The sequence below is a fragment of the Neofelis nebulosa genome, chromosome 15 (assembly GCF_028018385.1).
Source record: "Neofelis nebulosa isolate mNeoNeb1 chromosome 15, mNeoNeb1.pri, whole genome shotgun sequence".
Classification (NCBI taxonomy): Eukaryota; Metazoa; Chordata; class Mammalia; order Carnivora; family Felidae; genus Neofelis; species Neofelis nebulosa.
This window is the reverse complement of record NC_080796.1, coordinates 4,959,191-4,987,178: the sequence shown is the minus strand read 5'-3', so window position 1 is coordinate 4,987,178 and position 27,988 is coordinate 4,959,191. Positions and strand designations below refer to the sequence as shown.

The window sequence follows — 27,988 nt, the reverse complement described above, 5'->3', positions numbered from 1 at the left end:
TTGAACCATGTGGGTTTGTACTGTGGGAATCAACTTACACACAAATTTTTTCAATAAATAGAGTACCATCATGTAAATGTATTTTCTGTTGCTTATGGTTTCTTTTTCTATTAATTCTTACTTTTGAGAGAGAGAGTGAGGACAGAGCACGTGGGTAAGTGAGGGCAGGGTGAGAGAGAGAATCTTAAGCTGATTCACACTGCCAGCATATTTCTTTCTCTTTGATATTAATTGATTTGGCTGCTAATAATTTAAAGTTTTCTAATTCTCTAGTTATTAATCTTTAAAAAGTACTCAAATACACCTTAGTGCTCGTTATAAGGGATGGTAAGCTAAATAGTTTTTAAGGTTTGTAACAGTAAAAATCATCTAACTTATTTTTTGGTCGATTTAACACGTAATGAATTGTTTAGTTCCAAAAACTGACAAGCTTAAGTTTATGAGTTCATATTTTTCTTCTGTCTTAGGCTAAGGCAAGTTAGTTTTCACTTCTTACAGGAAGTTACAATCCAGTGACTTGGGAACAGCTAAACATAGATGAAGAAAGTTAACAGTACAATTGTAATTATTTTCTCATTTTTCTTTGTCCGTACTTGATTACTTAAGGACAAGGTGTTTTTACAAACATGTATCCTGGCAGAAAAGACATGTGAAAATCAAAACAAGGAAATTACCATCCGTTTTTGCAACTGCAGAGAATGACTCAAGGACCAGAAATGAATAAGGAATGTGATAGGGAGCATGATATATGTCTATATTTAAGACATGCTTCTATGCAAAACTTTGAGGAAATGTGGATCAAATGAGGCAAATTAGACTGGAAAAATAGCTTAAAACTCATCACCAGTGAGTGAAAGCTGAAGTTTGGTGAAATTTGTTAACAATACAGCATTCCTACTCATCTTGAAGAAGAACCACCACGGGGTCACTCTAAGGAGGATCCAACTGAAAGGAAATACCTTCGAATTGGACAAATACTGTACTTGATTGTGAGGAATAAGATGCATTTGGAGTGTCTGTCTCGGTAGTATTTCAGGCATTTCCTGAACAAAAAGAGCCTAGTCTTGAAAATGTCATTCTCTCTCATTCATACTCTGCGTCCCCAGAATATGCTTTCCAGTCATCTTCTAAGCTTTCTTTAAATGAAAGCAAATCATCCGGGACATATAAATCAAAACCACACTGAGATACCACCTCACACCAGTCAAGAGTGGCTAAATGATCAAATCAGGAGACTATGGATGCTGGGGAGGATGTGGAGAAACAAGAACCCTCTTGCATTGTTGGTGGGAATGCAAACTGGTGCAGCCACTCTGGAAAACAGTGTGAAGGTTCCTCAACAAATGAAAAATAGACCTAACCTATGACCCAGCAATAGCACTGCTAGGAATTTACCCAAGGGATACAGGAGTGCTGATGTGTAGGGGCACTTGTGCCCCAATGTTTATAGCAGCACTTTCAACAATCACCAAATTTATGGAAAGAGTCTAAATGTCCATCACCCGACGAATGGATAAAGAAATTGTGCTTTATATACACAATGGAATACTACTTGGCCATGAGAAAGAATGAAATATGGCCTTTTGTAGCAACATGGATGGAACTGGAGAGTGTGATGCTAAGTGAAATAAGTCATACAGAGAAAGATAGATACCATACGTTTTCACTCTTTTGTGGATCCTGAGAAATTTAACAGAAGACCATGGGGGAGGGGAAGTGAAAAAAAAAAAAACAACCTGAAAGAGGGAGAGAGCCAAACCATAAGAGACTCTTACAAACTGAGAATAAATTGAGGATTGATGGGGGATGGGAAGGAGGGGAGGCTGGGTGATGGGCATTGAGGAGGGCACCTGTTGGGATGAACACTGGGTGTTATATGGAAACCAATTTGACAATAAATTTCAAATAAAAGAAAGAAAGTAAGTAAATCAGACTATGGAAATGAGAACAAACCAGACATTGAGCACCTTTTTAACAACAATGAGGATTTTTAAAATGATATAGAAAATAAAAAAGCAAGGAACCCACTAGTTACATTTAAAGTGAAAGAAGGCCAAGAGAGTTTGACATGCAAATGGCAAAAAATATGGACCAAAATACCACCGATTGTAAATTAGACCTCAGTCTAGTGATTCAGAGAGCCTTTTTCATTTGTGGCTTGCCTGCTGCGATGTGATGAAGCACATGGTTCAGACAAAAAAGCATGATATTTGTGATGTCACAAACACGAGAAAACAAAACCAGTACAAGACTTTTTTCCAGAAGCCATTATATGCAGAGAATGACAGTAATCATAACTGTAAAAGTACTGATTCTGAATTAGAAATTGTGAGTTCTTTTTCAGCATCTAGTTTTCCAGCATCTGAAGTACATCTAAGTGAAGAATTACATCAAGATATGCAAAGGTTTAAGAATGAGATAGGCATGTCTCAAGTAGAGTTCCTGTCTTTGGAAAGAGAGAAAGTTCAACCTCCAAAAAAGAAGGAGGTCCGCCTTGCTGTTACTCTTGTTTTTTTTTTTTTTCTCTTTAGCAATTATCTGATCGATTCTGATTTTCCACTCAAGAGAACAAGAGTGTGCATACAATGGAATTGTCTAAATAAGTAATTGTGTCTGGAAATAGATTATTTCTGCTATCTAACAAATAGGAGTTCAGGGAAACATTCTTGTGATTTGTTTACCTTAAAGTTTCTGTGTCAGTCTTCCAGGTAGTATAAGAACTGGGAAATTAGCTTAGCTATATAAGTACCATGTGACCTCACGAACCAGAATAACCATAAAGAAACTGCTTAAAAAACATAATTATCTCCAGGTTGTTGTTTTTGTTAATATATTGGCTTAAATATAAATTGCCTTTCCATAAACAATAAAATGAGAAAGAAGCAATAACTAAGAGAAGGAATACAAACACATTCCCAGCTAAAGCAATCTATGTATTGCTTCAGTATGTGTCTGTAGACTCTGGGTCTAGGGTTCTTGCTTGTCTAGCAAGACAGCAGTGGGATGCAGGATTACAATGGGAGAGACAGCTAATGTCCCGGAGAACACAGGAGCCCGGATTAAGGGTCCTTGCTCTGTTTTTAATAGGATCAGAAGGCTTCCAAACATGGTGATGGACGTGCACAAAGAGAAAATCAATCTGTGAACATGAACTCATGGGCATGAGGGAAAGGGGGTTTCAAGATATAGGGTGTTAGGTGTTAGGGTCAATATAAAACAAAATCCTGGTGCCTGGTAGATGGTTGTTAACAGCTGACCTGAGGCAGCTTCTCTGTTTATCTTAGCTAGTCTAGGGGAGAAGACAGATGCTACCTCAGGATCCACAAGGCACCTTTCTTTTGCTAATTAGCTCCCCTCTGGGCATCTTCACCCTGCAGCCTACAGCCTATAGCCCTACTTACCTGTTTACCTCATTTGGTCCTTCCTTCCTGGAAAGCAGCTTTCTGCCATAGTACTAAATTGGGGAGTGTGTCCTCCTGAATATCTAATCTTGTTTACCTCTCACACCTTGGTCTTGGAGACTTTGCCCCGCCCTCTCTATACCTAGATACCTAATATTGTTTACCCAAACTTGGGTGTGAGCATCCTATGGCTTTGTAATTTTCTATGCCTGGTTAACCCATCAGTGCAGGCTCAGGGAATTCCTAAGCTTATTGCCCACAAATATAGGCAGTCTTGTCTGCTTTACTCAAAATCTTGGAACTTAGAATTTCAACATGACCCCTTTGAGATAGGCTTAATAACAGCGATTTGTGTTATCACCCCTTTTTTCACATTTTTTAATCTCATTCTCAGATGTTTCTGTTGAGTCAAACCTTCACTTTATGTTCAATAGCGTATGATACCTTTTGGCCTGTATGATTTTTACCATGTAGGTAGCATAAGCCTTCAGCAAACCTTCAGTATTTAACTCTAAGGGAGAAAACTGAGTTTTGAGATGTGTGGACTTTGTCTATTTAGACAAAACCTAGAGATACCCTCCTTTAAAAAGAATAAGTAGCTAATCTCCTTGTCCCTTATCAAGGTATTAATTTACTGTGCCAAAGTCACACTTTTCGTGCATCTGACTAATTTAATGAATTTGTGGTCATTTCTCTGATTCAGCATTCAAGAATTATACCGTCTCTTTTGGTGCCATAAAATGCTAGCTAATGACACTTTAGGAACTTGGGACAAATCGTTTAACTTTTTTGAGTTTTACTCGCATTATCAGTAGCAAATGGGATTAAAGGTGATCATTACTTTTATACCCTCTCCCTATAAAGTTTTATGGTTATTGAATGTGAGATTTGGAGAGCATTACTAATTTCACAGAATTCCACCCTAACGTCCATTTCACTTTGTTCCTTTTGTGTTGTGGCAAACTTTGGTTCATAAATTTAGGGGACACTGTCACTTTTTTTGAGAACCTTAAGTTCCAAAAGAAAAAGAATTGTAAAAGGCATTCAGGGAAAGAATAGCTCCATGCAGAAAGGGGAAAGCTTCCTGGTATTGTTACAGGAGCACCTCCATGTCACATGTTTTAAATCTGGCTGTTGTGTTAAACCCAGGTGGTAAGGATAGAAAAGGACAAATTTTGTCTCTTGTCTTTTTATTTCTTTGTATCTTTTGGTCAGATGGGGTGGGGGTGGGTGGGGAATTCTCAGTAGCAACGTGTGGATATGAATAAGAGTACAAAATTAAGAAAGCCCTTTTAGAAATTTTGGTAACTTCTGCTTTTTTTAAATTCCATCAGAAATGAAGCCGAGTTTATAAAAATTACAATTACTTGTAATGATAAAGTAAACACAAAATATTTTCCTCCATTGAATTTATGACAAACTAAGTGTCAACTGATAAAGTTAATGAAAAAAATTTCTTTTTATTGACTAAAGTAACAATTACCTTTAGTATCAAGTTCCATTAAAGGTTGAAGAAAAAAAGAAGCACAGAGGAAGTGACATAGAAGTATCAGAAAACATACATGATGCTGCGGCTGCTGGATTAATTCCACAAAGACAGAATGGAAAAACTGATAACCATCAATTGCCTATTACAGAAAATAAAGATTCTGATAGGTAAGCCTATAGCAATATTTAAATAGTAGGTAATTGTTATTTTCCTATGCAACAAACTTTCCTAGTTTGAGTTAATGTTCATGATGAACAAATTTTGTATTTTTCGTGGAAATATTTCATCCTACGTGCTAATGAGAAAAATGTAAATACCAGTGAGATAGTGATTTTTGCAGTCATAGTAATAATATTTTATTTTAAAAAATAACCCAAGTTAGGAAATGTGAGGAAAATGACCTTCTTAGACCCTGTGGCTGGATGAAATTGGTAACTCCTTTCTGAAAGGTGATTTAGCAGTGTATTTCAAAATTTCAAATATGTCGGGCACCTGGATGGCACCGATAGGTAAACATCCAACTTTGGCTCAGGTCATTATCTTGCACTTCACGAGCTTGAGCCTTGCATCACGTTCTGTGCTAACAGAGCAGAGCCTGGAGCCTGCTTCAGATTCTGTGTCTCCCTCTTTCTCTGCCCCTCCCCTGCTTGTGTTCTGTCTCTGTCACTGTCAGAAATAAATAATATAACGTGAGAAAAATATTTCAGGTAGGTCATCCGTTTATTCTAATGGTTTCATTGCCAGGACTGGGTCCTTCTGAAATACGTGATTTCTATAAGCAAGCACATGCTCCTGCACGTGCAAACACACACACACACACACACACACACACACACACCACACTCTAAGGGCATTTATTATATATTATTACATATACAAAATAGAACAGATATATTAAGGTTACTTATATAAATATGTTACATGTATATGTGAAGGATATTTATTATAGCATTCCCATATCAAACATGTGGAGATTGTCTAAATGTTTATTGACTTATTTTGAGAGACAGACAGAGAATGTGCACACTCGGGAGCCCAAGCATCGAGGGGGAGCAGAGACAGGGACAGAGAGAGAATCCCAAGCAGACTCCACGTTAACAGTGCAGAGGCCAACACAGGGCTCGATCTCACGACTACAAGATCATGACCTGAACCAACATCAACAGGCAGATGCTCACCAGACTGAGCCACCTAGGTGCCCCAGAGATAGGCTAAATATCAATTCATTAATAAGGAAGTAAAGTTTCACTTCTATAAAGTAATGGGGCATGTGACCATTTTAAAAAATGAATTTAGGGGCGCCTGGGTGGCTCAGTGGGTTAAGTGGCCGACTTCGGCTCAGGTCATGATCTCGCGGTCCGAGAGTTAAAGCCCCGCGTTGGGCTCTGTGCTGACAGCTCAGAGCCTGGAACCTGTTTCAGATTCTGTGTCTTCCTCTCTCTGACCCTCCCCCGTTCATGCTCTGTCTCTCTCTGTCTCAAAAATAAATAAACGATAAAAAAAATAAAAAATAAAAAATGATTTTAGGTCTATGTGTACTGATGGTTTAACAAAGTATATTTAAAGCATTTGGTTTGGTTTGGTGTCATGTCTTATGCACATTTTGTTAGAATACTTTTAATATCTACTGAATTGCAAACAGAAGTTCCCTGCTACACTGGCAGTCTACCAACAAAATTCCTAGTTCTTAGATTTTTGGTTTTGTTTCCCAGTGCATGAGTGCTCCAACGTTGGACCCTCAAATTAATCTGATTATTGTCAAGAGGATTCATGTGGCAACATGTCTCATATTCTATATAAACATTTCATGACCCCTGTGCTATAAACCAAGATGCTGGTAATGCAATGAATCGTTTTATAAAGGTACCTTGCTTGCATGCCATTATCCTGCCTTTGTAGAGAATATATTTCAACATGAACCACACCAAATTTTTCTTTTTTATTTATTTATTTTTTTTTAAACTTTTTTTATTTTTATTTTTTTAATTTTTTTTAAATGTTTTTATTTATTTTTGAGACAGAGAGAGACAGAGCATGAACGGGGGAGGGGCAGAGAGAGAGGGAGACACAGAATCGGAAGCAGGCTCCAGGCTCCGAGCCATCAGCCCAGAGCCTGACACGGGGCTCGAACTCACGGACTGCGAGATCGTGACCTGAACTGAAGTCGGACGCCTAACCGACTGAGCCACCCAGGTGCCCCTAACACACCAAATTTTTCAACAGTACCTTCATGTTATACAATTTGTGACAATTCAGTTTACAAAGTAGGACTATTTTCTGCATTCCCAACCCCTTTTCTTCTGTGTATAAAATTTTAATGTGACTCATTACTTTGGATAGTATAAAATATCCTAGAGTTGGGTGACTTTTTAAAAATGTTTGTTTATTTTGAGAGAGAGAGATAGAGCGAGCATGAACACATGAGTGGGGGACGAGCAAAGAGAGAGGGAGAGAGAGAATCCCAAGGAGGCTCCATGCTGTCAGTGCAGAACTCGATGCTAGAGAACATAGAGATCATGACCTGAGCCAAAATCAAGGGATGGATGTTTCGAGGACTGGGCCACCCAGGTGCCCTTAGAGTTCAATAATTTTTATCAAGCATGAAATACTGCCCTTGAAACTTAGTTTTTCTGTGGTCTTTCTAAGCATGAGAAAAATGGTAATCAGCTTATATAATATCATATATCTAGAAAATTTTTAAGGAGTCTTCTCAGTGTATAATTTTGTGAGTTATTTAGTACCTTGGTCTGGTATTTCAAAAAAGCAAAAAAAAAAAAAAAAAAAAAAAACAAAAAACAAAAAAACAAAAAACTACTGTTACATATATGCAATTTTTAAGACTTCCAAATATTACAAAAATACTACCTAATCATTATGTAACAATTGAAAACTACAGCAATAATAGAAAATTAGATCAACCATGACCATTCCGCTTAGCTACGAAATCCTTCAAGAGCCTTCTTCACTCTTTGATCCTGATTTCCCTCCCTCCCATCCACTCTTGAATTCATTGTAGCAATTTTCCCTCTCCTCCAGAATTGTTTTTTCAAGGTTACCACCGATTTTCACTTTAATAAATCTAAACATATTTTCATACATCTCATTTTACTTAACCTTTCAGCAATATTTGACCCAATGGAAAACTCTCTCCTCCAAAATTCTGTCTCCATGTTGCTTGTAGGATATCACTCACTCACCTGATTTTCCCGCTGCCTTTCTAGTCTGTACACCTCAGCCTGATTTGCTTGTTTCTTCTCGTCCCCCACCTTTTAACCCATTGATGTCTTCCAGGAATTTGCCTTTGATTTTCCTTCTCTTGACTTTTACTATCTTGTATATTCTAATGATCCTCAAGTTTATATCTCCATCCCGGATCTCTCTCCATAATTCCAGGCCCGCATATCAAACTGCCTACTTGATATCTTTTTCTGGATAGCTATTGCAAACTTAACATGTCCCAAATTGAACTCCTGATATTCCTTCTTAATATTTGCCTTTCATGTCTTTCCTAATTGAGTTAATAACAGTTCTATGAGTTGCTCTGCTAAAAAACTTGGTGTCATCTTTGACTCCTGTCTTTTTTTCTTTTCCTTTCACTTTTTCCTTCTATTTTCTTTTTCTTTTTCATACACATCACATCTCATCTGTCAGCAAATCTTGTCACGTCTTCCTTCAAATATATCCAGAATCCAAACACATCTTCCATGACCAATAGACTGTCATCTGTTGTTTATATTGGTGTAATAGGTAACTAAATGGTCTTCTTGTCTGTTTGTTTCTTCCTTTTGTTTTTCCGATTTCTGTTAATTCTAAACACATTGGATCTAGTAAAACATAAGTCGGATTGTGTCCTTCCTCTGCTCCAAGCCGAATTGCCTCCCATTTCACTCAGAGTACATGCCCAAACTCTTCCTAATGCCGACAAGGCCTGTATATGATCAGGTGTCTCCTTCTCTCTCTCTGATTTGAACTCTTTTCTACCCCTTTCATTCTGTCCAGCCATACTGATTTCTCACTACTCTTTAAGTACTTTGGACATAACTTCTGTACTTGCTGTTGACTCTGTCTGGAATGCTTTCCCTCAGATACCTCATGGCTTGATTTTTCCTTTGTTGTTTGTTTTTCCTTTCAGGTTTTTGCTTAAAAGTCACTTTCTCAGCACGGCCTTTCTTGGCCATCCTGACTAGTACTTCAACTATAACACATCAAATGTGATTTCTCTGCTTTAGTTTTTCTCCTCTAATACTGTATATTTTGCCTGTGTAGCTTATTGTTATTGTATGTTTACTTCACTCATGAGTAGGATTGTTATCTGTTCATTGCCATGTCCCCAATGCCTAGAAAATGTTCTAGTCTATATAGTACTTATTCAATAATGTTTACTGAGTGAACGGAGTTTAACTTGTGTGTAATTTTTTTAACCTAATACTAGTCCCCACTTTGACAAAGTTTGGCGTGGGTTCATTCTGACAACTAAACCTGCCAGTTATATACAGTTTTTGGATTTTGGGGGACTCAATATTGTGTTTACTTGCTACTTATTCTTTTAGTTGTATTTATGTTAGTTTTCATTATGGTGAAATGTATCAAAGGAATAGCAAACTTCCTTTATATTTATTAAGGAAACTAAAATATGGTGGCAATTTTTTATAGGACTTTAAAAATTCTTGCCAAAGGATTATGAACCCTCAATATCTGAAATAAAAAGATGAAGTTGGAATTGATCACTTCCAAATAAGAGCGAGCTATGCTGGTTAGGTGTAGTCTTTTCTAACAGAGCAGTCTGCTATTCTTATACAGGGTTTGGGGAAGAGTGGAGTTTAAGGATTGGGGAACTTTCAGAAAATTAAATGGTTTGTCATCATCTGAAGCACCATGCTTATTTGGGTGAGACTGTTGTGGATTGGTTGGCACGCTGAAGCATGTGTATTGGAGTGATTTTTGTCCTTTATTCGCTGTCTTTCAGAAGGAAGGAGCTGAAATGGATTGGTTGGTGAGTAGGGCTGGTGCACATTGATTAACACATTTAAAACTGATTCTGGTGGCTTCTTGTTACCATAGCTACGTGTTAGGGTTTCTTTTTGTTTTGTTTTGTTTTGTTTTGTTTTTTCTAAGTTTGAGGTGGCTTTCACCAGATGTTTTCTACTTAAAGGTTGCTTCTATTGACTGGGTTCAAAATGAAAGCTATTTCAAATTCTATAATTACAGATTCATTTTTGAAGTTTGAGTCAAGAGGAATTGTTTGATAATTGCTTTCAGAAAGATTCTTCTTTTCTTGGATGTTATTTCCATGAGAAAAGTTATCTGTATAACAGTTTTTTTTGAAAAAAAAAAACAATTGTTAGTTTTGTTTTTGTTTTTGGTGCTCTTCGGGGCTCATGTTTAAGTCCTAAATAATCTGTGGGAAATTTCATTATTTTTTGGAAATGTACATAGCTGTATGGTAATAATATTCTGTTGCATGCATTTAGTCCATGAAAACAGAATTATAATTTTCTTTTTGGGGAATCCCCCATTTTTTTCTATTAGGATTAGATATTAGGCTAAAAGTATACAAAAGTTAACAAATCATTTTTTAAAATTTTTTTAATGTTTATTCATTTGGAGAGAGACAAAGTGAGAGTTGGGGAGGGGCAGAGAGAGGGGGAGACAAAGATTCCAAATCAGGCTCCAGACTCTGGGCTGTCAGCACACAGCCCGATGTGGGGCTCGAAGCCACAAACCCTTAGATCACAAACTGAGCCAAAGTCATACACTTAATGAACTGAGCCATCCGGGCGCCGCAAACCATTTTTTTTTAAACAAAAGCATAACTAATCCGATGATTTTTATTTTTGAGCGATAGATAATGACATATGAGTACTTTTGAATTTTTGAAGTTTTTCCAGATTTATGAGATATAAGTAACACACATCTGTGTAACTGTAAGGTGTACCTGTATTAATTTGATACACTTTTATATTGTCAAATGCTTACCACAATAGTGTTAATACTTCCATCATCTCACATAAATATCATTTCTTGTTTGTGATGATCTAGTCTTGTAGCAACTTTCCAATGATAGGATACAGTATTGTTCACTGTAATCACCATCCTGCACATTAAATCCCCAGAATGTATTAATCTTGTAACAGGTAGTTTGTACCCTTTGACCAATATCTACCCATTTCTCAAAGCCTCCTAACCCCGGCAACCACCAGTCTGTTCTGTTTTTCACGCATTTTTTTCTTAATTCCACATATAAGTCAGATCATACAGTGTTTGACTTCCTGTGTCTGACTTATTTTCACTAAGCATAAAGCCCTCAAGTTTCACTCATGCTGCCACAAATGGCAGGATTTCCTTCTTGTTTGTGGCTGAAAATATTCCATTGTAAATGTATACCATATTTTTTAATCGATGGATCCACTGATGGATGCTTAGGTTGTTTCTTGACTATTGTAAATAATGCTGCAATAAACATAGGGCTGCAGATATTTCTCCAAGGTAAGGATGTCATGTCTTTAAGATATATACCCAGAAATGGGATTATTGGCTCATATGGAGGTTCTATTTTTAGTTTGTTGAGGAGCCACCATACTGTTTTACATAGTGGCTGTCCCAATTTACAGTCCTACAGGAGTACAAGGAATTCCTTTCCTGTACATCCTTGCCAACGATATCTCTTGTCTTTTTGACAATAGCCATTTTAATAGGTCAAAGTGATATCTATATACTGCAGTTTTGATTTGCATTTTCCTGATGAATAGTGATATCGAGCACTTTCTTGTGTACCCTTGGCCATTTGAATATGTTTTGAGGAGAGACGTCTTTTAAGGTGCCTTGCCCAGTTTTTAATTATATTTATTTTTAGCTGTTGAATTGTACGAATTCCTTACACATTTTTAGATATTGACGTTTTTCGTATTTGTAGCTTGCGAATGTTTCCATCCTTTCCATAGGTTGCCTTTCCGTCATGTTGCTTGTTTCTTTTGCTGTGCAGAAACATTGTTGATTGCATTGGTTGGTTTTGCTTTCATTGCTTGTACTTTGGATGTCCTATCCTAAATCACTGGTAAGATCTATGTCAAGGAGCCTTTATCCTGTGTTTTCTTCTACGAGTTTTATGATTTAAGACTTTATATAGAAGTCTTTATTTGCGTTTGGGTTGACTTTTGTGAGTGGTGTAAGGTAGAGGCACAGTTTTATTCTTTTGCATGTTAATATCCAGTTTTCTCACCATCATGTATTGAAGAGATTACCTTTTCTCTTTTGAGTATTCTTGGGTCTCTTAACAAAGAGACTTTATGCACGGGTTTTTAGTTGACTTTATGCATGGGTTTATTTCTGGGTTCTTGATTCTGTTTCATTCATCTTTGTGTTTTGTTTTGTGTGTGTGTGTGTGCAACTTCATACGGTTTTTATTACCATAACTTTGTAATAGTTTGACACCAGCAAGTGTGATGCTTCCAGATTTGTTCTTCTTTCTTAGGATTGTTTTGGCTATTTGGGGTCTTTCTTGTTCCTTGCACATTTGAGGAATGCTTTTCCTATTTCTGTGAAAAACGTCATTGGAATTTTGACAAGGATTGCATTGACTCTGTAGGTGGTTTCAGGTAATGTGGATATTTAATGATACTAATTTTTCGAATCCATAAACAACAGGGTATCTTCCCATTTGTTTGTGTCTCTGCTGTTTCTTTTACCAATGTCTTGTAGTTTTTACTGTACCTATCTTTCAGAAAGTCCTTGATTAAATTCATTCCAAAGTATTATGCTCTTTTTGATGCTTTGGGGAAGGGGATTTTTTCCTTATATTTCTTTTTCAGCTATTTCATTGTTATTGTTTAGAAATGCAACTGATCTCTTGATGCTGATTTTGTCATTTTTTTTTACTACATATAATCTATTGTCAAATTGGTTTCCATACAACACCCAGTGCTCATCCCAACAGGTGACTTCTCAATGCCCATCACCCACTTTCCCCTCTCCCCCACCTCCTATCAACCCTTAGTTTATTCTCAGTGTTTACGAGTCTCTTATTGTTTGCCTCCCTCCCTCTCTGTAACTTTTTCCCCCGACCCCCCCACGCATGGTCTCCTGTCAAGTTTCTCAGGATCCACATGTGAGTGAAATCATATGGTATCTGTCTTTCTATGCCTGACTTATTTCACTTTGCATAATACCCTCCAGTTCCATCCACGTTGTTGCAAATGGCCAGATTTCACTCTTTCTCATTGCCAAGTATCATTCCACTGTATGTATAAACCACATCTTCTTTCTCTATTCGTCGGGTGATGGACTTTTAGGCTCTTTCCATAATTTGGCGATTGTTGAAAGTGCTACTGTATACATTGGGGTACATGTGCCCCTATGCATCAGCACTCCAGTATCCCTTGGGTAAATTCCCAGCAGTGCTATTGCTGGGTCATAGGGTTGTTCTATTTTTACTTAGTTGAGGAAGCTCCACGCTGTTTTCCAGAGTTTGCATTCCCACCAACAGTGCAAGAGGGTCCCTGTTTCTCCACATCCTCGCCAGCATCTGTAGTCTCCTGATTTTTTTCATTTTAGCCACTCTGACCAGTGTGAGGTGGTATCTCAGTGTGGTTTTGATTTGTATTTCCCTGATGAGGAGTGACGTTGAGCATCTTCCCATGTATCTGTTGTCCATCTGGATGTCTTCTTTGGAAAAGTATCTATTCATGTCTTCTGCCCATTTCTTCCCTGGATTATTTGTTTTGTGGGTGTGGAGTTTGGTGAGCTCTTTACAGGTTCTGGATATTAGCCCTTCCTTTATCCGATATGTCATTTGCAAATATCTTCTCTATTCTGTCCGTTGCCTTTCGGTTTTGTTGATTGATTCCTTTGCAGTGCAGAAGCTTTTTATCTTGACGAGGTCCCAATAGTTCATTTTTGCTTTCCATTCCCTTGCCTTTGGAGATGTGCCAAGTAGGAAATTGCTGCAGCGGAGGTCAAAGAGGTTTTTTTTCCTGCTTTCTCCTCTAGGGTTTTGATGGTTTCCTGTCTCACATTCAGGTCCTTCATCCATTTTGAGTTTATTTGTGTGTATGGTGTAAGAAAAGTCATCTAGTTTCATTCTTCTGCATGTTGCTGTCCAGTTCTCCCAGAAGAAAGAGACTGTCTTTTTTTCCCATGGGATACTCTTTCCTGCTTTGTCAATGAGTAGTTGGCCATACATTTGTGGGTTCACCTCTGGGGTTTCTATTCTATTCCATTGGTCTGTGTGTCTGTTTTTGTGCCAATACCATACTGTCTTGATGATCACAGCTTTGTAGTAGAGGCTAAAGAGACAGAGTGTTAACAGGGGAGGGGTAGAGAGAGAGAGACAGAGACAGAGAGAGAATCCAAAGCAGGCTCCAGGCTCAGAACTGTCAGCACAGAGCCCAATAAGGCGCTTGAACCACAAACCACGAGATCATGAACTTAGCCGAAGTCAGAAGCTTAACTGACTGAGCCACCTAGGCACCCCTGCATCTTAATGTTGATTTTGTATCCTTCATCCTTGGAACAGCTTTTTGGTGGTATCTTCAGGATTTTCTATATATAAGAATATGTCATCTGCAAAAAAAGACAGTTTTATTTCTTCTTTTCTGATTTGGATGCCTTTTATTTCCTTTTCTTGCCTGACTGCTTTGGCTAGGACTTCCTCTATCCTGTTGAATAGGAGTGGTCAAGTGGGCAACTTTGCCTTGTTCTTGAACTTAGAGTAAAAGCTTTCCGTTTTTTACCACTGCATATGATGTTGGCTATGGGCTTATCATATTGGGCTTCATTATGTCCAGGTGTGATAATCCAGTACCCACTTTGTTGAGAGTTTTTATCCTGAAAAGATGTTGAATTTGGTCAAATGCTTTTTCCTCCCATGCTGGGATGATGATATGACTTTTTTTTATTCTGTTAATGCGGTGTATCAAATGTATTTATTCGATTTGATTCTGAAGGATAATTTTGCTGAGTAAAGTATTCTTGATTGGTAGTCTTTTTTCTCTTAGCACTTTGAATATGTAATCCCACTGCCTCCTGGAATGTAAGGTTTCTGCTGAGAAACTGCTAATAGCCTTATGAGGGTTCACTTGTAGTCACAGAGTCTTTCCTCACTCTTTTTCATTCTTTTGACTTTGTTCTCTGCTGACTGGATAATCTGAGAGTTCCTGTCTTTCAATTCACATTTTTTTTTTTGCTTGACCCATTTCCTGTCAGTGATCACTCTTGCTTTTTTCATCTCCTTCATTATACTCTTCAGCTCCAGGATTTTTGTTTAGTTAGCTTTTACTATTTCCAGCTCTTTGTTAAGCTTCTCATTTTATTCATAGAGTGTTTTTCTGATTTTATTGAATTGGCTTTTTGTGTTTTTCTTGTAACTCACTGAGTTTCCTTAAAACTGCTATTTTTGAATTCTCTTTTGATTAAATTACAGGTCTCCCTGTGTTTCCGATTGATTACTGGAATATTATTGTGATCCTTTGATGGTATAATATTTCCTTGATATTTTATATTCTTTGCAGTTTTGCATTGCTGTCTTTGCATTTGAAGTAGCAGTCACCTCCTCCAATCTTTAATGACTACCTCTTCAGTGTGTCCAAACCTGATTTTTTTGCTCCAGTGGGATGCTGGAAATTCTCTGTAGGACACCTGGTTTTCCAAAAAGGCTCTCTCATCCACGGGTGATTATCTTAGAGAGTGTTTTCTAGGGAGGGGCTCACCGATGTGGCTGAGAGGGAGGGGCTGGAGGCGCTTTATGGGCTATTGCTAGGTCCACAGATTAGACTGTAGTATGTCTGCCTGTTACCTGATGCACGGGTAGGCAAGACTTGTCCTCGGTCCCTTGGAATATAGTGCTAGATCCCCACAGCTCCTGCAAAGGCAGTTTTGCCCGTGGGTGGATGAGATGCCAGTTTGTTGTAGGTGGGGAGACGCAACAACGTACATCTTGTTCAGCTATGATACTGATATCGCTCTGACATATGGGTATTTTAAAAGTAGTTTTTCCCCTAAGATATTTCCCTGATTTCTTCTTTCATGTTATATGGACCTCCTGCTACTTTAAAACTTTGTTGAAATTAAGCATTCTTATATTTAAAAGCAAAGCCCAAAATAGAGCACACATCTAGTTATTACTCCCATGTCTCAGAGTCACTGCCTTTAGGAAATGAACTCTAACTTTTTAGTGTAACCTTCAAGTTCTTCAGAATTTCTTTCCTGACTGATCTCTTACTACTTGCTTCCATGTATTTTATGGTTTTTTTTCCAAGTTCCTATAAGCTTATACTTTTTCCTTTCAAGGCACCTGGATGCCATCTGTGTAATCTTTGTGCTCACATTCTAATCTCTAAGAAAATGGTTTTCTCCCGTTTCTTTCCCTGCTGACCTCTGCTGTTTATTTTCCCTCTTCAGTAAAGCCTTTCTCGTCCTCACTTACAGCTTTTCACATGTCAATTCTTACAAATCACATTGTATTCTAATTGTATATTTACCTGTGTTTGAAGCAACAGATGAGTATTTCCTTTTGTACGGTTGGTACTTCAGCACTGTTCTCTGAATTAATCAAATTAAGTCAGATGGGTAAAATTCAGAACTTGATGAAAATGGTCTTTTTATTCTTTATCAGTAAAATTATTAGAAAACATTGGCTTTTTTATGGCTTTTTAATGGCTTTGTTTTTTTTTTTAAGGAGGGAACCTGGTTTACATGTGAAGAAGTTAAAGAAAGGTGAAAATGAAAAAGGGACATCAAAAGGATCTGTGATCACACCAGTGTTGCAGAAGGCAGATTCTCTACCTGGTGGTCCACTACAAAAGAATGATGGCAGCCATTTCAGTGAAAAGGATCAGCATGAAAGCAGGTAAAATCTATAAATTCTTTATGTGCCTGTGAAGGAATTTTAGCAGTGATTACCTTTTGTGGAAATAAAATGCTGTAGTGCAGGTAGGTCCAAGCTAAAGCAAGAAATACTCAACATATCAAACACACTGCTTGAAAAGTTGTGATGAGGGTAAGTGACTTTGTCAAGGAGCAGTTTCAGTAGTCACCATGGAAGCATGGAAGATGAGTAAGTGTAAACAACTCCTTAGAGCATTTTAATTGGGAAAGGTAATAGAGAAATGGATGATAACTGAAAAAGAATGTGAATTGCAAAGGCATTTTCTTTCTCTTTTTATTTTAAGATGGGAGCTTTTAGAGTATGTATTCTGTTGGAAATGATCAATAGAGATAGACATGGTTAGTTAATTTAATATTGTTTGCATTTCCAAACATTAGGAAGTTCGTTGATTGTATTACATTATCTTTTAAAGATTATAGTAATTGTCTTTAGTACTCTTATTCATGTGATTTTGTGCAAGAAGTTGGTTTATTCTGAATTGGTTCCACAATGGGGTATTCTCATACAATTGAATATGCAGATTTAAAAATATATATGTATGTATGCAAGTGTATATATATATATATATATATATATATATATATATATTTACATATATATATTTATATATATATTTATATATATATGGCTATATAATTTCTTATATGTATGTATATGTATATTTATTATATGTATATTATATGTATAATATACATATGTATATGTATATGCATAATATACAAATTAGATGTATAATTTCTTATATATGTATATATAAGTATATGTGTATAAGTTCTATATGTATATATTTGTATACACACACACACACACACCCTTATCATAAATGTATGCAAACACTGAGGCCACTCTGAATAAAACTAATCCTTCCTTGATGCTTTTAGATATGCAGTGCCTTTGATAATATCACAAATAGCTATGATTTTGTTAGGGACTTTAAAGTATCTGGTTCTATTAAGTTAATATTATTTAGGTTCTGGGGAAAGGGGAAGATTTTGTTCATTTACAATTGGAAAAGAAACTAGTAATCCATAACAGATTATTCCTTTTGGACTAGAGAGCTCTAAATTACCAAAACCATGCTTCCTGTACCAACAGTGCCATTGACACAGATTGTATGCTCAATAAGTATGTGTTGAATGTGGGAATAAACAGTGGAATGAATGAATGAATGAATGAATGAATGCCTGTTGAGGAACTTCTCTAGAAGAAGCAAATCTTTAGTTTATTGAAAGTAGATTTCCCATCTTGCCAAGTATAAAGTCTCTTAAAAAATGTGTAAGATTCAGAAATTGTTATGTATCACTATGGCGAGAAATCGAATCATAATATAGATTCATTTGCTGTCATATTAGTTAGAAACACTGGAGTATTACTTTAACCACATAGTATAAAACACATGTTTGAAGGCACATTCCTGGGTTTGAATTCAGGGTCTGTTCTTGGCCAGCGACGAGGGCTTCTTGGGCAAGTCACTTCGACTTTCTGTGCCTCATTTTCTTCCTGTGTAAAATACCTAATATAATAACCTACTTCATAGGATTGTTGTGGGGCTTCAAATACCTTGAAGACATGTAAAGGGCTCATAGTAATGCCTAGAGAGTAGCTGCATAGTGAGTCTTCAACACGTTAGTATCATGATTGTTAAAAAGGGGTTCTTTCATATAGGGAGTTAACTTGCACTTTCCAAGTAGGTTTTAGTGCCAGTAAAAGCTTATTTTTAGTAAAATGACGACAACAACACAAACAATGGTATCATTCCTATCAAATAACGCAAGTAGCATTAGGATTTTCCTTTGCTTTTGTTAGTTATTACCTAACGTTAGTACTTTGTTGTGCTTGCTTCAGCAGCACATATACGAGAACTGGATACACCTAATCCTTTGTTAATATTAGCAGTAGAATGTTTTCTATGTTGTTTAATGTTACTCTGTTGTTTAATCCCCTTTGTAGAAAATTAGATTCAAATGCAGAGATTTTATATCAGAAACAATAGGTTTAGATACGCTTTGTATTTTAAGTATTTAATATTTGCCTGAAAAGAATTGTTGGGTTTTTTCAGACCTGCAAAGAAAATTTCTAAGAAAAAGAACAAGGTAAGCAAAAGAGACAATGTAATTTTATTGTATTTATTATTTATTTTATTTTTATTTTATTATATCATTTTGATACATATTTGTTAGGAATATTGTTCAGTGGCAAAAAATTACTTTATGAAAGATGTGAAAAAATAGAAAATCTTCCTTTGTTGTAGAGACATTTGCTGTGAAAAAGTTACTTAGAAATACTAGCTATGGATAACAGTGTCTTTTTGATAAAAATCCGTTCTTTTAAAAAGTCTCTATGGTTTCGCTTTTAAATGTTCATTCACTTATTTTTAAAATGTATTTTGAGAGAGAGCACGCACAAGTGGGGGGGGGGGCTGAGAGAGAGGGGGAGAGAGAATCCCCAGCAGGCTCCATGCTGTCATTGTGGAGGTCAACGTGGGAGTCAAACTCAGGAGCCCTGAGGTCATGACCTGAGCCAAAATGGAGTCGGATGCTCAACCGACTGAGCCACTCAGGTGCCCCTGTTTTTGCTTTTATAAAAAGATGGCTATTTATCACTTCTCTACACCTAGTATATTTTATAAATATGTGGGGGACATTTTGAAATGGTATTATTCATTGGTAGGTCAAAAAGCAAATTACCTCTATGGATGACCTTGTCGACTTCATTCAGTCATCTGAAACAGCTTCAGAGCATTGTGAGTTGCCTTACTCTAAGAATTTCATGTTGCTGATTGAACAACTTGGCATGGATTGTAAAGGTAGGAAGCCTTTTTACGTATATTGCTGTAGTAATATGTGCACACCTTGCCTACTACTGCACCATAGAGCACTGCTGTATTATAGAGCTGCTCATCTCAGAAATATGTTTTATATTAAAATAAAAGGAGCACTATTGTATCCTCTCAGCCAAAGAGCCATCATTTCTACTGTACCTTTCTTAGTGGGAATGGCACATCTAATGTGTTTGTTAACTCTGCTTCTCTTCTGTGCCTTCACCCAGGTCAGGTCATTATTTTTCTCCTAGATGAATGAAATAACCTCAGGACTGTTTTCCCTGCCGTTCTACCTCCCAGGACCTTGGTCTACACTGCAACCATAATTAGTATATGTTTTAAAAAATGTGTCTTTCATCATGGTACCCCCTTGCTTAAAGCATAGCTGTTACTTCTCATTGCTATTAGGTTAAAGGCCACAGTCCTCTGGCTTCATCTTGTATGGTTTTACATCCTTCTTTCCGTCTGTGTCTTATCCAGTGTTTTAGACGTTCTTCCTCTGAAAGAGCTTTTTGTTTCCAACAGCTTTAGTTAGGTAAACTGCACATATATGAAGTGTGTCATTTGATAGTTTTGGCATATGTTTACACGTATGAAACGATAACCATAATCCAGACAGTTAACATATTCATCACCCTTAAAAATCTCATGTCCCTTTATATTCCCTTATTATGAAGCTGCCAAATTGTTTTCTAAAGGAGTAGTATGGTTTTCCATTCCCTCCAGCAGTCTGTGTCAGCACCAATTCCTACATACATATTCATGGACACTTAGTATTGTCAGGTTTTTAAATCCTAGCCATTCGGATGGATATTTAGTATATATCTCACTATGGTTTCAATATACATTTCCCTAATAACGGATGATGGTGAGCATATTTTCATGTGCTTGTTTGCCATCTGTGTATCTTCTTTGAATTGTCCAAACCTTTGGTTGTTTTAAAAATTTGTTTGTTTGTGTTCTTAGTTGTTGAGTTTTCAGAATTCTTTGTATAATCTAGACACAGTTCCTTCTTATTTTGTTTTCTTTTTTTTTTGTGGTTGTTGTTGTTGTTGTTGTTGTTGTTGTTTCCACTGAGGCATTTTATTTGCACATATGTATTACATCCCTAGAAAAAGAATCCCAGGATTTCCCCTTCTGTGTGTTTTCATCTTGCTTCTTCATGGTCCATGACTGTAGCTGAGGTGGTCAGTATAATGAAACCAAACTGAGCAGATTATTCTGCCATTTTTCTGGATCTTTGCATTGTCCATCAATTCTGGGGCCAGTCACTCCATGCTTGCTTAACCTGCCTGTGAGTTTCACAACAATTTCCCCAACTCTGTGATCATCAATGATTTTAAATTCACCAGTGTAACCATGCTTCATCATCACAGTTAGAAAATGGACAATGTCTTTGGAGCATGGCCTAGTAAGAACCTGGAGTTTGCTTCTCTTTTCAGTATTGTTATGCTTTGGGAAGCATCTGCCACGACATTCACTTGCCTCATGATGGTGGCACAGAAAGATGGTGGAAAGAGTTAGGTACAGTTCCTTTCTCACCTCTCTTTTCTTTGCAAGGTTTTTCTTCTCCCACTCTGTGACTTTTCCTTCTCTCAACAGTGTTTTTGAAGAGCAGTTTTTCTTTTTGGTGAAGTCCAGTTTACACATTCATTTGTTCTTGTATGATTGTTGCTTTTGGTTTTCATATCTAAGAAATATTTGCATAGCACAAGGTCACAAAGCTTTTATCTCATGCTTTCTTTTAGAAGTTTTATAGTTTTAGGTCTTACATTTAGATCTATGACCCATTTTATATTCTTTTTTATTTGAGATACAGAGTATGGACACAAGTTAATTCTTTTGCATATGGATAGCTAGTTGTTCCAGCACCATTTATTGAAAAGGCTGTGTTTTCTCCACTTTATGCCATTGTTCCTTTGTCATAATCAGTTGGCCACATATGTGAGGGTTTAAGTATGTGCCCTATTCTGTCTCATTGATCTCTTTGTCCATCTTTGTACCAATATGCTGTTTTAATCACTGCCAGTTTATAAGGATTTTTGAAATCAGGTAGTGTTTGTTGTCCTGCTCTGTTCTTTTCAGGGTTCTTCCGCTACTCTGGATCCTTTGCATTTCCACGTGAATTTTAGATTCAGTTTGTCTGTTTCTTCAAACAAACAAACAAACAAACAAACAAACAAAAACCAACTCTGGTGGTCTTCTGGAATTTAAGTTTAGATTATGTTGAATCTACAGATTTATTTGGGGAGAATTGACTTCTTGACAATATTGAATCTTTTAACCCCTGAACAGATTATATATCTCTCCCTTGATATAGGCCTTTTAAAATTTTCTCAGTAATATTTTGTAGTGTTTAATGTATAGGTCTTTCCTTCTTTTATGATATTAACTGTGATTGCTTTTTATTTTCAGTGCAGTTGTAAATAATATATCTTACATTTAATTTTTTTTAATGTTTACTCTTGAGAGAGAGACAGAGCATGAGTTGGGGAGGGGCGGAGAGAGAGGTAGACAGAATCTGAAGTTGGCTTCAGGCTCCAAGCTCTCAGTACAGAGCCCGACGTGGGGCTTGAACTCACCAACGGTGAGATCATGACCTGAGCCTGAGCCCAGTGCTTAACCAACTGAGCCACCCAGATACCCCAAAATTTTAATTTTTGATTCTTTATAGCTAATATATAGAAATATAGTTGATTTTTGTGTAATGATTCTGTATCCTCCAACCTTGATCAATTTATATGTATAGATATATTTAATATTAGAGAGAGTACATGAGCAGGGGAGAGGGGCAGAGAGAGAGAGAGAGATCGAGAGAGAGTGAGAAAGAGACAGAGAGAGAGAGGGGGGGAGAGAGAGAGAGAGAGAGCGAGAGAGAGAGAATCTTAAGTAGTCTCCATGCTCAGTGCGAGCCTGACATCAGGCTCCATCCCATGACTCTGGGATCATAGACTGAGCTGAAATCAAGAGACAGACACTAAACTGACTGAGTCATGCATGTGCCATGATTAATTCATTTATTAATTCTAGTAGCATTTTTCTTAATGCTGTCAGATTTTCTACATAAGCAAAGGTCATAAAAATTGATTTTTAACTATTTTACTAGCAATGATAAATACTGTAGACTTGTAGCCAATACATTCTCTGTCACAACTAATCAGCTTTTCCATTGTACTATAAGAGCAGCCAATAGATACTGCATAAATTAATGGACATGGCTGTATTTTGATAAAATTTAATTTACCGAAACAAGTAACGTGGCCCATAGGCTGGAGTTTGCCAACTTCTATTTTGTGACCATGTGATTGCTAATAGAGACAGTTTCACTTCATTTTCTATCTGGATGTCCTTTGTTGCTTTATCTTGTTTGATTGCATTGGCTAGAACTGCTAGTATAGTGCTGAACAAAAGAAGTCATTCAGTGAATGTCATTCCTGTCTTCTTCCTGATCTTATAGGAAATGCATTCAGTTTTTCACCATTATATATAACGTTAGCTGTAGAGTTATCAAGACTTGTTTTGTTTTGTTTTGTTTTAAATCATATTGAAGTTCCCTTGTATTCCAGGATTGCCGAAAGTTTTTATCTGGAATGGATGTTGAATTTTGACAAGGAACATATTTTATCTACGGAGATAGATACGGTTTTTGAATCTTAAACCAACTCTGCATTTCTGGGATAAACCCCATTTGGTAACAACAAATTATCCCTTAGTGTATTGTTAGATTACCCCCCCCACACACACACATTGCTGTAGTTTAATTAATTAATTAATTAATGAAATATAATTTATTGTCAAGTTAGCTAATGTACAGTGTATACATCGTGCTCTTGGCTTTGGGAGTATATTCCCATGATTCATTACTTACATACCACACCCAGTGCTCATCCCAACAAGTGCCCTCCTCAATGCCCATCACCTACTCTCCCCTTTCCCCCACCCCTCCATGAACCTTCAGTTTGTTCTCTGTATTTAAGAGTTTCTTATGGTTTGCCTCCCTCTCTGTTTGAAACTATTTTCCCCCTTCTATTCCCCCATGTTCTTCTGTTAAGTTTCTCAAAATCCACATATGAGTGAAAACATATGATATCTGTTTTTCTCTGACTGACTTATTTCACTTCACATAGTACCCTCCAGTTCCATCCATGTTGTTGCAAATGGCACGATTTCATTCTTTCTCATTGCCAAGTAATATCCATTGTATATATAAACCACATCTTCTTTACCCATTCATCAGTTGATGGACATTTGGGTTCTTTCCATAATTTGGTGATTGTTGATAGTATAAACGTTGGGGCACATTTGCCCCTATGAATCAGCACTCCTGTATCCCTCGGATATATGCCTAGTAGTGCAATTGCAGGGTTGTAAGGTAATTCTATTTTTAATTTTTTGAGGAACCTCCGCACTGTTTTCTGGAGCAGCGGCACCAACCATGCATTCCCACCGACAGTGCAAGAGAATTCCCATTTCTGCACATCCTCACCAATGTCTGTTGTTTCCTCAGTTGTTAATTTTATCTACCCTGACCGGTGTGAGGTGGTATCTCAATGTGGTTTTGATTTGTATTTCCCTGATGATGAGCGACGTTGAACATCCTTTCATGTGCCTGTTGGACATCTGGATGTCTTCTTTGGAAAAGTGTCTATTCATGTCTTCTGCCCATTTCTTCCCTGGATTATTTGTTTTTCGGTGTTGAGTTTGGCCAATTCTTTCTAGAGTATGGGTACTAATCCTTTACCTGATATGTCATGTGCAGATATCTTCTCCCATTCCGTTGGTGCCTTTTAATTTTGTGGATTGTTTCCTTTGAAGTGCAGAAGCTTTCTACCTTGATGAGGTCCCAAGAGTCCAGTTTTGCTTTTATGTCCCTTGCCTTCAGAGATGTGTTGAGAAGAAGTTGCTGTAGCCAAGGTCAAAGAGGTTGTGGCCTGTGTTCTCCTCTAGGGTTTTGATGGTTTCCTCTCTCACATTGAGGTCTTTCATCCATTTTGAGTTTATGCACGGTGTAAGAAACTGGTCCTGTTTCATTCTTCCGCATGTTGCTGTCCAGCACTCCCAGCACCATTTGCTAAAGAGCCTATCTTTTTTTTTTTTTTTTAATTTAAAGGAGGATACCTTTGTTTATTGAAGAGTCAAATATGCACTTGGAGCAGCTGAATCAAAACATGAAAGTAAAGGTTAAAAATCAGACATTGGTAATATATTAAGCATTTTTTTTTTAGTTTTCTTTTTTAATTTTATTTTTTAATATATGAAATTTACTGTCAAATTGGTTTCCATACAACACCCAGTGCTCATCCCAAAAGGTGCCCTCCTCAATACCCATTACCCACCCTGCCCTCCCTCCCACCCCCCATCAACCCTCCGTTTGTTCTCAGTTTTTAACAGTCTCTTATGCTTTGGCTCTCTCCCACTCTAACCTTAAAGAGCCTATCTTTTTTCCATTGGATACTCTTTTCTGCTTTGCCAAGGTTTAGTTGGCCATACATTTGTGGGTCCATTTCTGGATTCTCTATTCTATGCCATTCGCCTTTGCGTCTCTTTTTGTGCCGATAGTATACTCCCTTGATGATCGCAGCTTTGTAGTAGAGGCTAACGTCTGGGATTGTGATGCCTCCAGCTTTGGTTTTCTTTTTCAACATTACTTTGGCTATCTGGGATCTTTTGTGGTTCCATACAAATTGTAAGATTGTTTGTTCTAGCTCTGAGAAGAATGCTGGTGCAACGTTGATTGGGATTGCACTGAATGTGTAGATTGCTTTGGGTCGTTATCGACATATTTACAATATTTCTTCTTCCAGTCCATGAGCATAGAATGTTTTTCCATTTCTTTGTGTCTTCTTTAATTTCTTTGATATGTTTTCTATAGTTTTCAGGATACAAATCTCTTATAGCTTTGGTTAGGTTGATTCCTAGGTATCTTATGGTTCTTGGTGTAATTGTAAATGAGCTCAGTTTCTTGATTTCTCTTTCTGTGGCTTCATTATTGGTATATAGAAGTGCAATCAATTTCTGTGTGTTGATTTTGTATCCTGTGACTTTTCTGAATTCATGTATCAGTTGGAGCAGCTTTTTGGTGGAGTCTTTTAGGTATTCCATGTAGAGTATCATGCCATCTACGAAAAGTGAAAGTTTAACTTCTTCTTTGCCAATTTGGATGTGTTTTATTTCATTTTGTTGTATGATTGCTGAGGCTAGGCCTTCCAACAGTATGTTCAACAACACTGGTGAGAGTGGACATCCCTTTTGTGTTCCTTATCTTCGGCGGGCAGGGTAGGGGGGAAGTTCTCTGTTTCTCCCCATTGAGGATATTCACAGCAGGCTTCTCATATATGGCTTTTATGATGTTAAGGTATGTTCCTTGTATCCCAACTTTCTTGAGGGTTTCTTATTAACAAAGGATGCTGTATTCAGTCAAATGTTTTTCTGTATTTATTGACAGGATCATATGAATGATCGTATCCTTTCTCCTATTAAGGTGATGTATCATTTTGATTGATTTGCGAATATTGAACCAGCCCTGTAGCCCAGGAATGAATCCCACTTGATCATGGTGAAGAATTCTTTCATATACTGTCGAATTGGATTTGCTAGTATCTTGTTAAGAATTTTGGCATCCATGTTCATCAGGAATATTGGCCTGTCATTCTCCTTTTTAGTGGGGTCTCTATCTGTGTTGGGAATCAAGGCAATGCTAGCTTCATAGAAAGAGTCCGGAAGCTTTTCTTCCATTTCTTTGTTCAACAGCTGGAAAAGAATCGGTATTAACTCTGCTTTAAATGTCTGGTAGAATTCCCCTGGGAAGACTTCTGGTCCAGGACTCATATTTGTTGGGAGATTTTTGATAACTGATTGAATTTCTTTGCTGGTTATGGGTCTGTTCAAATTTTCTATTTCTTCCCATTTAAGTTTGGGTAATGTGTGGTTGTCTAGGTTTGTGTCCATTTCTTCCAGGTTGTCCAGTTTGTTGGCATATACATTTTCGTAGTATTCTCTAATAGTTGTATTTCTGTGGTGTTGATTGTGACCTCTCCTTTTTCATTCGTGATTTTATCTATTCGGATTCTCTTTTCTTTTTGAGAAAGCTGGCTAGGGGGTTATCAAGTTTATTTATTCTTTAAAAAAAACAGCTCTTAGATTCATTGATCTGTTCTACTATTTTTTTTTTTCAGGTTTTTCTTTTGGATTCTATAGTGTTTATATATGCTCTAATCTTTATTATTTCTTCTAATGGCTGTAAGGTTTCTTTGCTGTTCTTCTTCTACTTTCTTTAGGTGTGAGGTTCGATTTTGTATTTCGGGTTGTTCTTATTTCTTGAGAAAGGCCTGGATGGCGATGTGTTTTCCTTTTAGGGCTGCCTTTGCTGCATCCCGAAGGGGTTGGACTGTCATGTTTTCATTTTCATTTGCCCGTATATATATTTTTTAATTTTGCCTTTCATCGTCTGGTTGACCCATTCTTTCTCCAGTAGGATGTTCTTCAACCTCCATGCATTTAGAGGCTTCCCAAACTTTTTCTTTTGTTTGATTTCAAGTTTCATAGTGTTGTGATCTGAAAATACGCATGGTATGATCTCAGTTCTTTTATATTTATGGAGGGCTGTTTTGTGACCCACTGTGTGATCTGTTTTGGAGAAGGTTCCACGTGCACTTGAGAAGAATGTGTATTCTGCTACTGTTGGATGAAAAGTTCTGAATAGATCTGTCAAATCCATCTGGTCCAGCGTATCATTCAGGGCCTTTGTTTCTTTACCGATTTTGTGCCTAGGTGATCTGTCCATTGTTGTTAGGGAGTATTTAAGTCACCTACAATCTCCATATGATTATCAATAAGATTGCTTCGGTTTGTGATTAATCAATGTATGTATTTGGGGGCTCTCAAGTTGGGAGCACCAACATTTACAATTGTTAGCTCTTCTTGATGGATAGATCCCTAAATTATGATATAATCCCCTTCGCCATCTCTTGTTAGAGTCTTTGGTTTAAAATCTCATTTGTCTGATCTAAGTATGGCTACCCCAGCTTTCTTTTGACTTCCAGTAGCATAATACATGGTACTGTATCCCCTAACCTTCAATCTAATGGTGTCCTCCTGTGTCAAATAAGTCTCTTGTAGACAGCATATAGATGGATTTTGTTTGTTTTTTAATCCATTCAGATACCCTATGTGTTTTGATAAGGGCATCTAGTCCCTTCACATTCAGAGTGATTATTTAAAGATATGGATTTCATGACATTGTGTTGTCTGGAGTTTTCATGCTTGTGGTGATGTTTCTGGTCCTTTGTAGCCTTGACAACATTCCACTCACAGAGTCTCTGATCTCCTGCAGGGCTGGTTTAGTGGTCATGAGCTCTTGTAGTTTTTGGTTTTCTGGGAAAGCCTATCTCTCCTTC

The 27,988-nt window shown here is 37.2% G+C and overlaps 1 protein-coding gene across 1 annotated transcript in view; it reads left to right on the top strand.

The window, feature by feature from the left end:
- Positions 1 to 27,988, top strand: part of LOC131496465 (ankyrin repeat domain-containing protein 26-like) — a 97,763-nt gene that overhangs the window by 11,809 nt on the left and 57,966 nt on the right. The window contains exons 5-8 of the mRNA XM_058702024.1: positions 4,891 to 5,057; positions 16,562 to 16,732; positions 18,831 to 18,864; positions 19,442 to 19,577. Of these exons, the coding sequence (XP_058558007.1) occupies positions 4,891 to 5,057; positions 16,562 to 16,732; positions 18,831 to 18,864; positions 19,442 to 19,577 (508 nt within the window). The remainder of the gene's footprint in view (positions 1 to 4,890; positions 5,058 to 16,561; positions 16,733 to 18,830; positions 18,865 to 19,441; positions 19,578 to 27,988) is intronic.